The sequence below is a fragment of the Vitis vinifera genome, chromosome 13 (assembly GCF_030704535.1).
Source record: "Vitis vinifera cultivar Pinot Noir 40024 chromosome 13, ASM3070453v1".
Taxonomy (NCBI): domain Eukaryota; kingdom Viridiplantae; phylum Streptophyta; class Magnoliopsida; order Vitales; family Vitaceae; genus Vitis; species Vitis vinifera.
Genome location: NC_081817.1, coordinates 7,218,083 through 7,233,928, shown reverse-complemented (window position 1 = coordinate 7,233,928; position 15,846 = coordinate 7,218,083). Strand labels below are relative to the sequence as shown.

At 30.8% G+C, this 15,846-nt stretch overlaps 1 protein-coding gene across 1 annotated transcript; it reads right to left on the bottom strand.

Moving 5' to 3' along the window:
• Window positions 1-4,210: 4,210 nt before the first annotated feature.
• Window positions 4,211-4,900, bottom strand: LOC104881108 (putative glycine-rich cell wall structural protein 1). The gene has a single exon (XM_010660025.2). The coding sequence runs from the start codon at window positions 4,898-4,900 to the stop codon at window positions 4,211-4,213; it is 690 nt and encodes a 229-aa protein (XP_010658327.1).
• Between the last annotated feature and the right edge of the window lie 10,946 nt (window positions 4,901-15,846).

The following is a 15,846-nucleotide window of genomic DNA, read 5'->3' as shown; positions in this document are numbered from 1 at the left end:
AGTGCATGATGTGATCAAACGAATCGCTAAACCCGTCATACGCAGAAAATTTTGGCACGAGAAACCCTCCTGGGGGCTCCTAATTGATAATACGCAAGCTAAAAGAGCATGTCGTCCAATCGCTAACTAATGGAGCCCGAGGGGGGAGGGGGGGTTCATCTGATAAATTTCCTCCGGTTTGTTGTAGTACTTGGTGTGGGGGATTGCCCCGTGTGATGGGTGCGACTGGGGGGTTAGGATACGTCTCCCAGGTCGAGGTCGTAGGTGGCCTATCTTTACCAGGTGCTTGTGGTCCCAGCCTTGCACGTATCGCATCAGATAACTGGGGTCTCTTGTCGCATTGTCTCTTTGATGAGACACGAGTGAATTCTGAGCTTTCATCATGTGGAGCATGATACATAGGTAAGGGTCATTCACCAGGCCGCTCATTGCGCATACCAGGGGTGACCCCAGCGATTCCAAGATACGCAGCCCCCTGGTTATGCCTAGAGTTTGCCCTTTCACCTCTCGATCGCTGGGCTTGAGGAGGTCCCGAGGAGGAAACCTGGATTCGTAACACATCGTTTTCTTCCCTGAGCCTCCTTATTTCTTGGAGCAGGGCCTGCATTTGTCGTTCACTTTCCAGTTGTCGTTTTTCCATGGTTTCACGCCAGTCAAAATGGCACTTATCTCCCATGGCTGACGAATGGCTTCTAGAGGGTGTGGACATCTTTGCAAATGCTACCTTCCCATAGATGGCGCCAATGTTGATGGCGGGGCTTACCAGGGTCACTACAATTTCCTGATGCACTCGCTCTCTCAATTGAGAATGATGCTTCCTTCCTTTGCTTTGTAAAAGATGTCCGGACAGGGTGTCCAGACACACCCTCCGATGCCTTTGTTAGTTTTGCTCTTTAGCATCTTGATATTAACATCTTTGGGGCCCTTTTCCTTTGGAATGCTTACCTCCCCTCCCTTGACTGGGTCGTCGAGGGCCATTTTATAGTGCCTGGAGCCTCGTCCCTTTGAATGGTTGGAAGACACTTTGACTTTGGCTGTCATGATGGTGCTCAGAGGGTGGCAGAGCCATCATTATCTTGCAGGCAGCTGACAGAGATTGCTGGGAGGGGATGATTTGCCATCACTCTTGTCCTTTCACTGTGCCGGCGGTGTAGGGCAGGTCGTGGTAGGTCACCTGAAGAGACCCAAGAAGGTCTTATTGCGTATGCTTTTGGCGAAATGAGTAATGATTGCCCGCGAAATGCAGTCAAGAATTTTGCTTGAGACATTAGCCACTAGGTCCAGACAGGGGATGGGCGTGCCACGTGTCAGTCCATGTGATTGTCCGGACAGAGGGTTGGACGTGTCACGTGTCCAACGGAGGAGTGCCTTGTTAGGCCGCCACGTGTACACTTAGGGGTGGTCCCTACAAAACATATATAGTAATTGCAGTTGTAGCAATTTGATAAGGAGTTTTGAGAAGTTGTTATTCATGCAAATCCAATAGACTTGAAATATGAACATTAACTTTGTGGAAATGTTTGGTTTAGCTCATTATCCATGAACTACTAAAGTTTGTTGATTCCTAAAATGGACTCATCTATGAGTTTAATATTGGAAACAAGAGGTGTTCGACCCAAAAACAAAAAGAGAGAAAAAGAGAAAAAAAAAAAAAGAGAAAAAAAAGAATCAACTAATTTTTTAGATTAAAAAATAATTATAATTTTAAAATTTTTTTTATTTAGTTAAAAATATTGATAAAATAGTTAAAAGTTCGATAAATAAATAAATAAACAACAAAAATTTGAAAGTAAATTGTATTTAGTATCAAATTAAAAAAAGAACACCACTTTGGTCTATTTTCTAATCATAGTATATTAGTAAGTACACACCCTCCAGATTTATGGTTCAAGCTAATTAGCAAATATATCATTTTTAGTAATATTCTGGAATTTAAGTGAATTACTAGTGGTTGCGGGTGGATGTGGACTACTACTTTTGACTTTGAAAGTCTTAGGTGGTGTTTGTTTTTTTGACTTTTTGCTGAAAACAATTTATTTTCAGAATTTAGGTTGTTTGTTTTTTTTACTTTTTCATAACTTATTATAAACTTTTTACTAAATAAAAAAAAACCAAAATATGTAACTTTTTCTAAATAGAAAAAATAACATATTGATTTTTCTTTACATTTTAATACTTAATAGAAATAAAATACTATAAAAACAAACAACCTAATATTTAACACTATTAAACATTAAGGTTCTATTTAGAATTAAGTAAAAAAATAAACACCATCTTATTCTTTCATATTGAAAAAATGAGACTCATGTGTCCATACATCCACATGAGAGTGGAGTACGTAAGTACATACCTTTATCCTTTTTCCGCATCACATGTATTTCGTATTTTTTACATCCCTACCTTGAACTTTCTTTTTATTTATTTTTTATTTTAAAAATGAGATATATTTTTTTATCTGTAAGATAGGAACCAACTAGGAGTTTGCTATATACTCAGTTTTAATTATATTCTAATAAATATAATCTAATAAATATAATCTATAAATACATATCCATCAATTTTATATTTTATATTTTATTTTTTTATGATAAATATATGTGTTCAAAAAGGAAATATGAAAACAAAAATTATTTAATTTTATATATAAATAATGGAGTAGGACGAGGTGTTCGACCTATGAGTTTATTTAATATGAAAACAATAAATGGACTCATCTATGAGTTTAATATAAAAAACAAGAGGTGTTTGACCCAAAAACAAAAAGAGAGAAAAAGAGAAAAAAAGAAGAAGAGAAAAACGAATTTAATTGAGTTTTAAAGGAAAAGTGTATCATTTTTCTACACCGAATGGTGAATTTGGAGCTCCAAATGATATATAGTATAATTTGAGCCATTCAATTTTCATGGCTAACCCTATTGCCCTTAGATTGTTGATGGTACAACTCTATTCAACTCACAAAGTCTTATTCACTTCTTGGATTTGGCCATACTATTAGGTTCTTATCTTTGTTAAACAAAGGTCATTATGTTGTTTCTTATGTATGGACGTTCTTACCCGTTGACTCACATCACATGTTTTTATAGTCCAATACCTTCACGACAGATCCCTAAATTATTTTTATCAGGATTTCTCTATTCTTGTTCTTGATTGGAGCTATCTCTTCTCTCTTATGGTTGCATTCATTCTTTCGTTTTCAATAGTAACAATACTTTTTTATAATTATTTTTCTTGTTATTTTCTATCATGTAGATTAAAGAAGAATGTCTTAAGGGTGATGAAACTAAGCATATATATTCAAGTTTATTTACATTTATAAGATTTAGAAGAGCAGTAAAATCTATGTTCAACAAGTACAATTAAGCGAAAATTTAACAGACTTATTCACAAAAGCATTGCCAACTACAACACTCAAAAAACTTATATATAACATTAAAATGCGACAATCACTAGTAAAGGAATAATTATATCAACATAAGGGGGAATAAAGTAATAAGGATATCACTATACTATACTATTTTTCCCTTGGTTGAGGTTTGGTCTCATTAGGTTTTACTGACAAAGTTTTTATTGAGGCAATCATAGAAGTTTAAAAAAATATTGTACAATTTTTCCTTCACTAAGGTTTTTTAATATGTTTTTCCTAGTAATTTTTTTAACAAGACATATTCTTATAATCATTTAAGGGAGAATGTTATAAAACATGAGAATTTATTAGATTGTGGGAAATTGTGAATGATTATCCATATTAATACAAATCTTTTCTTGACTTTTTATAAAAATAGAAGACCTATTGATGAAATAACAATTCTATTTTCTCTTAGCATTTATGTTTTTTTTTTTCTTCTTCCTTTCATTCTTTTATTTTACAATAATTAAGTTTTTGAGAAATTTTTAGTTTTAAGATTTAATTTATTTTTAGTGACTATTAAACTTTACTACGTCTACCGGTGTTGACCACTTTTTCGATAATTTAGTGACTATTAATTTATTTTTTCTTCTTCTTTTCATTCTCTTATGACTATTAAACTCTTTGTGTCGCTTTTTTATTCTTTCCTCCTCTCTCATTGAGATTTCGAATTCTCCATAATATCATATTAATATAAAATATTTCATTTAGATTGTAAGTTAAAATTAATGAAGTGTCATGGTAATTTAATTACACTCGTCAACCTTAGCCTGCTTTATTAACTAATTGGTCATTTCTTCAACTTCAGGGTAAACCCTCCTTCCCGCCGCCGTTTCCTGACCCATATCCCGATCCACTTCCTTTCCCATATCCGGATCTGGATCCGGATCCGGATTCTGAACCAACTCCACTTCCATGGCCTCCTCCTCCTCCTCCCCCACCTCCTTCGCCACCACCACTCCCGCTTCCGTACCAACTTCCGCTCCCTCTTTCGCTCCCTGATCCATACCCGGATGATGCACTTCCCTTAACGTCTTTGCTACCGCTACCTCCACCTCCGCCACTTGCATTCCTATCCCGATCAGAAATACGTAGCCCTGAACCAGATCCGGAACCACCACCGCTGCCGCCACCTTTCCCCCCTCCACTTCCTATCCCGTAACCAGAACCGGATCCATATCCTGAACCGTAGCCTGATCCAGACCCGGGGGCTTCAGCTCTCCCACCGCCGCCACCTCCTCCGCTACCCCCACCTCCACCTCCACCACTTGCATACCCGTGCCCATCAGCACCACCATACCCTGAACCACTACCCGAACCGTAGCCTGAACCAGCTCCGATAGCGGAACCACCACCGCCCCCGCCACCCTCTCCACCACCACCTCCTCCGCCACCTCCATCGGCGCCATATTCCTTCAATATTCTAGCAGCAAAGGAGAGATCCAGGAGGAGCAAAACCAAGAATGCAAAACCCATCACCTTAGAACTCCCCATTGTGGGAAAAGAAAGTTGAGAATCACTCTCTATATATGTATCAGAAGTAATCACACCAGTTAGCTACTACTTGTGTGTTGTGAGGGAAGATGTAGGAAGTGTCCCTATTTATAGGCATTTTGGAGCTCCATATATCGCTTTGTTTATGGAGGTTCTAGTAGCTTCTTCTGCAAATTAATAGAGAACTGAGAATTGAGTTAGTGGTTGTAGTTTTTGAAAATGGTTCTGAAAAACATTTTTTGATAATAGTTTTTTTGTGTTTTGAGAAAAAAAATTGTGTTTGGAATTGAATTGTGGAAAACAGTTTTTGTTATTTAAAAAAAAAAAAAAATATGTTTGGTTGAGTTAATAATATTTTTTTTTAAATAAGTAAAACAAAAAATATGTTTAAAAGTTATATATATTTTTTAATTAATAAAATGTTTTCTTCCATTAACTTGATATTATAAATATATAAATAATTTTCAAATATAAAATTCATTTAAATTTAAAAAATTATTCCATTTTGAAATTTTTATACCAGTTATAATTTTTTTAAACAAAGAATAACTTTGTCACCATGTATAAGTATATGAATTTTAATAATTTAATGAAGAAGAAAGGGTTTGCGGGTGGGAGTGTGGTGGTTGGGTGGAACTCATCTTTGTGAAAATACAAAAAACAGTTAAGAAAACACAAAAAGAAGGAAGATAAAACAGAAAAAACAATCTATTATTTGAACAGTAAAAAAATATTGAAAATATATTTTTATTGTTATAAAAAAAGTGGTTTTTGAGAACACAGAAAACACAAAAAAATAAAAATACACCCCCTTCTCCAAATAAGTTTTTTGTGTTTTTTGTTTTCAAGAACAAAAAACATGTTGAAAACAGGAACTAAATAGTCCCTAAGGTTTGTGTTCCTCTTTTGACTTGAGATGTCTTTTAACAAACTCACCCAAATTCTCCATGAATTGATCTTTCCTGGTTCATCCTCATTTTGCAACTACTTGTGTAGTAATTGATACAAATATGATTCAATATAATTTAATTCTCATAGTCTTATTGATTAATTGATTAAAATATAAGGGGGCTATGTTTTAGAATTTTTCAAAAAATATTTTTAGGTTTTACAGGAGCATACATTAAACTAGCCTTATGAAATAAAATTTAAGTGACTTAAATCTAAATAGAATTTAATTTAATTTAACCCTAAATATGACACAATGGTATTAAATATTAAGTTATTTGTATTTTAATAATAAGAGTGAAGTGTGAGGGTAGAGACTAGAAGTATGAATCAAATAACTTTTTAGATTGAAAAAAAAAGTATAATTATAATTTTTTTTTTAAAAATGGGACTCATGTGTCCATGCATTCACATGAGAGTGGAGTACATAAGAACATACCCTTCTCCTTTTTCTGCATCACATGTATTTAGTATTTTTTACATACCTACTGTCAATTTTCTTTTTATTTATTTGTTTATTTATTTATTATTTTTAAAATGAGATATAGTTTTTTATCTTTAATGTAATTCATACTAAGGTGGTTTGCTATATACTCAATTCTAATGAATATAATCTATAAATACATATCCATCAATTTTATATTTTTCTATGATAAATATATGTGTTCAAAAAGGAAATATGAAAACAAAAAATTATTTAATTTTATTTATAAATAATGGAGTAGGACCAGATGGGATGAGCTATTGTCTGATCTCACACTTAATTCTATTATATCTCACCCAATCCATTTTTATCAAGATCACTAAGGTGGAAGGAGGTGATCGGTTTTCCAAAATATTCACCGATTTCTCTTCCTTAATTAAAATTTTAAGTTACTTTCTATAATACCACGAGTGGCTATTTTCTCTACTTGTTTGATTATTAAACCACACATCCCTCACCAGTCCCCAACCTCTACTAAAAGAACACCCTAGAGCCATGGGTTGTCCCTAAATCTTGGTGCCGCCCACCTCCCATTTCAACCCATTCTACTTTCAGAAAACCTAAATAAGCTTGGCCACAAACGTGAAACACCCCCACCAAGCTCACCTACCCAAATTCTCTACTCCAAATGTTAGTGCTTCTTCCCCTTCCTTCATATCTGCAACCTTACAATGACAAAGGGCATTCTATTTTGGCTTCCCCATTTTTCTTTGTTTGCCATTTGCTTTTGCAGTGTTTCAATCATTGCAATGGAGCACTATGGTGGTGTATTGCAGCCAGCTAGCAATTAACATATATAGGAGTTGTCAATTCTTTGGACTTGTCAATGGTTTTGTATATGTGTGCGCATGCATCATATTTAATTACCATTAACTATAAGTCTATATATCTATATATGTATTGTTTACTGAGATAATACTTATCATCATCATTGACAAAGTCTTATGGTGGCATCTCGTGTATGTGGAATGCATTATAACTCAATTTATAAGCTAATTTGATCGCCACCTTGTACACATTTTACTCTTGGTTTGGGGTGGAATCTTTGTTAATTATATATCTTTCCTAAGATCTTGATGTAGTGGCCTTTTTTAAGTAATATCTTGCACCATTTCCTGTCCTGAAATTGACAGTTTTAACATATGAAACAAGGTATTGATAGAGCTCCTAACAACAGCCCTTCTACTTACAGGCGTAGGATGTAACTTACGTGTATTAGTACATCAACCCTCAATCTAACAGGATTTTAAAAGGATTTAAATAATTATTTTCAATATTTAAGTTGGGTTACAATTAACTTTTTTAAAGTTTTTTTAACTTGAACTTAAGATTAAATTTGGATAACCCAAATCCATACAAGTATTAATACATTTTTTTAATTTAGAATGAATCAAATCTCCCCAAATAGGATTCGAACCTATAACGAATAGGTTAACGATCGATCGCTCTATCATTGAGCTATTGAGGAACAATGAGAAATTGTATCTTATAGAGTTTAATTCCTGTTCTCAAAATTAGTTTTTTTTTAAACATTTATAATTTAAATTATTTTATATGATAATATTTATTTTATTGATTTTCTTTTTAGATTCTTAATAAAAAAATTCAAATTATATTTATATCATACAATTTTTTGGTTTCTAGAAAGGTATACATATTATAGGTAGATATTGAATCAAACAACCCAATGAATTAAAATCTAATCTAATCAATCCAAACTTAATCTAGACTTAATTAAGAAAATAAGACTAAATTGGATATGTATTGAATAGCTTGGATTATAAATTAGATTAAATTATAACTTAATTAATTATTTTTTAATTAGATTAAACAATCCTTTCCAACTTATTTAAATTGCAACCTTGTAGCTAAGTTTTAGTAATTAAATACCTTTTGCTTATGTTAAAGAAAATATGCAGATATCTTCAACTTTGATACAAAAAAAATAAAAAATAAAAAAATAGAACCATCATAGAGGGCATATTAAGAGAATTTACTATTCTCATAATAATGTAAATTACCATTTTCATAATAATTGTTATTTATATTTATATGAATGCATTATATTAATTAACACTAACTACATATATGTATTGTTTATTGAGATAAAACTTGATTATCATTGACAAAGTCTTTTAGGGTTTGTTTGGTAACTATTTTTTAAAACAATTCCGAAAAATAGTTTTTGATAATAATTTTTAAACATTGTTCTTTGATTTTTGCAGAGTAAAAGTTTGTTTGGAAATCTACAATGCTTTTAATATGTTTTTAATATTTTTAAATATGTTTTAAAAATAATTTTAATATGCATTTTATTTTTAATCATTCTACATATTTATATAATTATTTCTTAAAACAACTCTTAAAAAACAAGTGAAAATAACTCAAAGATGTTATTTGAAAACACTATGTTTTCTATTTTTAAGAATAGAAAATAGAAAATAGTTTTTAATTGTTGAATATATTTTTTGTATTTTTTATTATGAAAAATAGAAAATTGTTCTAAAAAACAATTTCCAAACAAACCCTTAGTGGCACCTCATGTTTCTTATCCAATGAGTGTTGGAATTTGAGTACATGAAGGGAAAGTACTGATTGAGAGATTGCCTTGGTTAATTACTTTGTTTACTAAATTAGGATTGTGGAAGGCTTTATTTAATTAGATTCTTATATGATGGCCATGTTATGCACATTTTCCTTTTAGTTTGTGGTGTAGTTTTCCTTTATTATCATCTAATTGCCAACCCTTCTAAGATCTTGATGAGTGGTGGGCTCATTTTTTTTCTTTTTGAAAGTGATATCAAATTGTTGCATCATTTCATCTCCCCATCTTGTGGGTGGATTTTGTGCTAGAATTTTTATTAATTATCATCTAATTAAAGACCTTGCTAAGATCTTGATTATTAATTGTGATGTTTCATAATGGATGGACGAAAATGTTTTTCACACACACAAAATATATATATGAGTTCCTTTTAACCATATAAATATGTGTTAAAATCGTGAGGACCTTTTGAGATCAAAGTGGACAATATTTCTGCAAGTTTTTATCCTACAATCCTATATGATAGAAAGATGATCTCTTAACCATATATATATATATACACTATGTAAACACATTTTAAAGTGATGAAGACCTATTGAAGCTAGAATGGTCAATGTCTACATAAGAGGGAGGGAGTGAGTTGTTACAAATGACATTAGAGCCTCCCAACTTAGTGTGGAAATTTTTTTGGTCACATAAAAAAATGTTTGTTTGTTTGTTTGACCCCCACAATCCTATTGGACATGAGTGATTGCATAAGGGGTAATTTGTTTGGTCTCGTAAAAAAATGTTTATTTGTTTGACCTCATAATTTAGTGGAACACGAGTGATCACATGAATGGTAATTATAATCTTTCAATTTAGATAAAGAAAGTATGAGTTTCTCTTTATTATATAGATATATTTTAAAATTATGAGGACCCTTTGAGTTTGGAGCAAATAATATTTACCTAATTGAGAGTAGGTTATTGTAGGATTTAAGGCAAACAATATCTACATAAGTAGGTGGTTACATTTTTTTTTTCCTTTTAAGTGAAAGTAATATTAAGTTGGTGCACCATTTCCTATCTCAAAAAAGACATTTTCAACATGTAAACCAAAGTGTTAAAGAAATTCAATTGCAAAATACATTAATGATGAAATAAGAATACTTCATACTTTAAAAATAATAATAATAAAATAAAATCATATTTATCTTCTTATAAGTATAGAATTTAATAGTAAACTACCCAAATTTGCCTTTTGACTCCAGCATATTATAATGGATTGGGATTCAAGTGGGACAAGAGATCTAACACTTATCACTTAATTTGTAGATTTGTATTAATTCAAACCTATATTCTCATAATGGCTGACCACCCAATGCTAATATAAAGAAATGCCTCCTTTAGCTAATAATTTCTCTTACATGATAGACCAAGAAATTTTATAAAATTAAATTCCCTTACAATAATGGCATAATCACTTAAAATAATATAGGCAATTTGTTGCCAATATAAAAGATAAACTTGCAAAGTGGAGTGGTCAATTCCTTCTCACCTAATGAGTTTGGTGATTGGTATTCCACCTAATGCACATATTTAAATGTTGATAGGAATATCTATATTGTAATCAACCATAGTTACAATTATACTTTTTTTTTACTAGGTTATTATTTTACGAGGTTTATTAATTTTCAACATGTAAAACAAACTGTTAAAGAAATTCTATTGAAAAATATATTAATGTTGAAATAAGAATACTTTTTACTTTAAAAAAAATCATATTCTCTTATAAGTATAGAATTTAATAGGAAACTACCCAAATTTGCCATTTGACTTCACCATATTATAGTGGATTGGGATTCAAGTGGGATATGAGATCTCACACTTAATGACTTAATTTGTAGATTTGTATTAATTTAAACCCATCGTCTCATTGTGGTTGAACACCAAATGCCAATATGTCTCCTTTAGCTAATAGTTTCTCGTAGACGATAGACTAAGAAATTTTACAAAATTAAATTCTCTAACAATGATGACATTGTCTTAGAATATAATATAGGCACTTTATTGTCGATATAAAGGATAAACTTGTAAAGTGGAGCAATCAATTCCTTCTCACCTATTGAGTTTAGTAATTGGTATTCCACCTAATGCACATATTTAAATGTTGATAGAAATATCTATATTGTAATCAACCATACTTACAATTTTTTTTTCTTTTACTAGTTTTATTAATTTATGTGCAATTTAGATTATAAATTATAATGAGATAGGATTTTTCACGTATCCAGTGGTGGAGCCAGCAGTTTAGTTCAACGGGATAACCCTTGAAACTAATACAAGATTTAACCCAATGCTTCAGAGTTGTTATTGTTAGGGGGAGTAATAATTGGTCTGGATTGGAGTTCTACTATTACAATAAGTGTAGTTTTTTTGTTTTAATATTTTCAGAGAGGCATGTGGCCCTAGGCACTAGCTAGCTCCGTGAGTGAACATATCTTTATGTTGGTATTAGTTTTGAATTTTGTATTCAATAAATTCCATAATTTCATTAGCAAGTTCTATTTTATTTTTTTAAAATAAATGAATCAAAATAAATGGAAATAAATTTAAATAATTTTAATTAATATATCTACTTTCCACCATGTAAAAGAGTTTAAACTCTTTTATAATATAATATTCTCATATTTTCATCTTTGTAGTTTCCAAAATAATAGCTCTTAAATTCTTAATAAAATTCTTTTTTTTTTTTTTAATATAGTATGTGTTTTAAAACTTCAAAAATTTGAAAAAGAGCTAGACCAAATATTCACTACGTACCCATGGATTTTAGTTCCCACCAATATAAGAACTTATTCCTTTTTTTTTTTCGTAAGATTAATGGTGATTACTTAATTGAAGAAAAAAAAATTATATATATATATATTGATGTCTACAAATATGAATCTATAAAATTATAAAATTACATGTAGGTATGAAGTTTTTTAAAATTCTTTTTAATGTACCCGAAAGTATTTGTAATGCACTTTCATTAATTTTTTTAAGTTCTTTTTAATGTACGCGAAATTATTTTTAATGCACTTTCATTAATTGTTTTCTAGTAATGCTATGATTGCATCTTATGAATTTTCTTTCAAATTTTTATCTATTTTTTTTTTTTATAATTTATGGATACACAAATCTATCTTCAAATCATTACTTTATTTGTTGTTAATGATATATTTTGGGGAAAATTACCCATTAGGGTGTGCTGGGTAAAAAATAATGGGAACAGGCTAGTAAATCTGAAAAGTACTCTGAAAATATTTTCGAAGACACGTGTGACATCCCACATCGGATATGGAGGAAAGTTTCTAGTGTTATATAAGTATGAACTCCTCTTAACCCTGTAAATGCATTTTAAAGCCCATGAAGGCCCCTTTGGGCTCAAAGTGAACAATATCTACATGGTTGGATGCGGGTCGTTATAATGGTATCAAAGCCGATTCCCGACCTTGGTGTGGGGGTTTGTTTGGCTCCATAGGGGTGTTTGTCTATTTGGCCCCGCAATCCCGTGGGACACAACGAGGACATAGCGTTTGCATGGGGGAGGGGGGTGTGTTTGTGACATCTCACATTGGATAGAGAGGAAAGTTCCTGACGTTATATAAGTATGGACTTCTCTTAATCCTATAAACGTATTTTAAAGTCGTGAGGGCCCCTTTGGACCCAAAGCGGAAAATATCTACAAGGTTGGGTGCGGGTCGTTACAACACAACATCGAAAATGGAGACATACTAATGATGATGCGAAATAGAAGCCTTCGGTAGAGAGGCCATTAGTACAATGGAACTGTAGACAGGTAGACAAGATTGAGTATGCGAAATGGAAGCCTTCGGCAGAGAGGCCATTGGTACAATAGAACTATAGACGGGTAAACAAGATTGAGTATGCCATCGAGGACACAACGCTAACAATGAAAACTCTTTGACAATGCGAAAATGAAGCTTTCACAGGGAGGACGCTAGAACAACAGGTATCTTCCCTATTTTTTCAATTATTATTTTCTCAACAATTTGTAATTTTAAAGTTTAATTAAATGGCAAATGGGTTTGATAAAAAAAATTAGGCCTTCAGATGAATTATCACATTCATTGATCGTTCTAGGTCATTTTCACCCATGCCCACCCTAATATTTTCCTAATAATCATATTATGAAGTTAAATGATTCAAAATTTATGAAAAGATAAAAAAAAAAAATTATTGTAATGTTTTCTTATGAAATCTATGTATTAAAATAATAATAAATTTATTTTTTTAATTATTAGAATAAATTAATAATTTTTAAGATTATTATATTATAATTATTATTATTTGAATAAGTTATTTATAATATTTTTCAAATAATAAGTAATGAAACAATAACATATATTTAATTGTTATATATATTAATATTAAGGCTAATCTTAACAAGGAAAACACCCAAGAGGGGGTGTGGGAGTAGTGGTAAATTGGATTTCTAAAATTCTTTTTCAAACACAATAAATGCAAGCAAAAGGACAAATATAAAAAGATAAGGTTAAAAAGAGCAAACTCAGATTTTTATAGTGATTTGACACCCTTTGCTGAAGTCTACTCACCTCAAACTCCTAACCGAGTAAGGGTTCTACTATACTTGAAACTTCAACCAAGAGTCTAACGACTTGGGATTTCGGCTCCAATGGGCACTTACATAATCCCTTCAACTCTTTACTTCCTTGAAACTTCTAACACTCATAAAAACACTCAAATACAAATTTAAGCTTCTCAACCTAGCTCATCAATGACTTAAATACAAATTAAAGGCTAGAAAAAATCACAAGGCTGTACTAAGGAATATGAAAATGGAGGTTAAATGCACTAAGAAAAAAATGAGAGTTTTTTAGTCAAGAACATATAGGTAAACAAATAAATGTATGTGTTCTTATACTCATAAATGAGGGTCAACCGATTGACTAGTCGTTAGGCAATAAATGCATGATAGGTAACCATTAGGCCTCGATTGGACCTTGACCAGGTCTTAATCAAACCTCGAACGGAAAGACATAACCATCGATCAAGAATGAAAGGCTACTGGAAGAGAGACAAGATTTTTCGCATCTCTTGATCAACCCTAGATCGAGAAGATATAATCGGTTAACCGGTACCTTAACCAGTTGAGCTGGTTGACTAGTGCTTCGACTGGTTCACCATTTTTTATACGAAAACTTATCATTTTTTTGTTTTTTTTCACTTCTAACACTTAGGCAAAGTCTTTAGGTCAATGACTATGACAATTTTGAATGATTTGCCTAAGGTTCATATGTTAAAATTTGAGTTTTAATGAAAATGTAACTTTAATGCATAAATTGAGTTTTTAAAGATACATGAAAATATATTAAAATCCTAAGTGCACCTATGCATTTATCTTACAAATGTTTTTTATGATTAAAAGGTCTTCATATGTCTTGATCTTACATCTATTTAGTCATTTGATGAATTTTCAAACTAGCATCTGAAATTCTTTTTAATTTAAAATGATTAGTAACTTAATTATGGTTTGTTATCATCAAAACACAGTTAGGAGAACTCTTGAGCTAACAATCTTATTCTTATTTGATAGATTATTGATGATAATGATAAGGATAATGATGATGATAATAATAATAATAATAATTAGAAAAGGAAAAATAGAAAAAAGACAAACTAGATATATGCTTAACTTTAAAATGAAAAGTAGGAGGATATATTTGAGTTTTTATATTTTAAAATCTTTTTGAAGACTTATCAAAGTTGATAACCCTTTTGGGTCATTATAACCCGTAACCTACCCTGTAAAGTGATTTTCTCTTTAGTTTATGCATTTTAGGCAATAGGCATATTATGAATTCAAACTTATTAATTTGTAAATGGTTTATCTTTGAAAATCTTCTTTGTTGATACATGCATGGCATTTGAAATTTTATATCACAAGAATGCTTTCAGATTTGTTTTTTATTTAAAAATAATGATACTTAATATAAATGTTCTAAAATAATTAATACAAAAAATGCAATTGAATATAAAATTATCTTTCCAACTTGTTTTGACACCAAAATTTACTCTTTGCCTAATTGATCATTTGAAATTGACATAATTAATTAATATTTTTTATTTATTTTCAAAATAATTAAACTAGGTTATGAATAATAATAATAATAATAATAATAATAATAATAATAATAATGACATATTATTATTATTATTATTACTACTATGACATTTGCATGTGTTTCATGTGAAATAAAATTATTATTCAAATGAAAAACATGAATTAATTTTTGATGTGTTTCATTTCTGAGCGACATATTAATGGCAATGACAACTGTTTGGACTGGGTGATGTTTGGTTGTATTAGGCTCGGGCGAGTTGAGATTTTTTGTTTGTTAGGGGTAGAAGAATGGGAATTAAGATGTTAAATTTTAGATTTTTTATTTTTTATTTTCATGTATTTTCTCGGGAGTCAAACATATATAGTAATTGCAGTTGTAGCAATTTGACAAGGAGTTTTGAAAAGTTGTTATTCATGCAAATCCAACATACTTGAAATATGAACATTAACTTTGTGGAAATGTTTGGTTTAGCTCATTATCCATGAACTACTAAAGTTTGTTGATTCCTAAAATGGACTCATCTATGAGTTTAATATTGGAAACAAGAGGTGTTAGACCCAAAAACAAAAAGAGAGAAAAAGAGAAAAAAAAAATCAACTAATTTTTTAGATTAAAAAAAAAGTATAATTTAAATTTTTTTTATTTAGTTAAAAGTATTGATAAAAGAGTTAAAAGTTTGATAAATAAATAAATAAACAACAAAAATTTTAAAGTAACTTGTATTTAGTATCAAATTAAAAAAAGAACACCACTTTGGTTTATTTTATAATCATATTATATTAGTAAGTACACACCCTCTAGATTTATGGTTCAAGCTAATTAGCAAATATATCATT

What these genes read in the sequence shown, in the direction of transcription:
- LOC104881108 (XM_010660025.2), bottom strand. Translation starts at nt 4,900, where the DNA reads ATGGGGAGTTCTAAGGTGATGGGTTTTGCATTCTTGGTTTTGCTCCTC.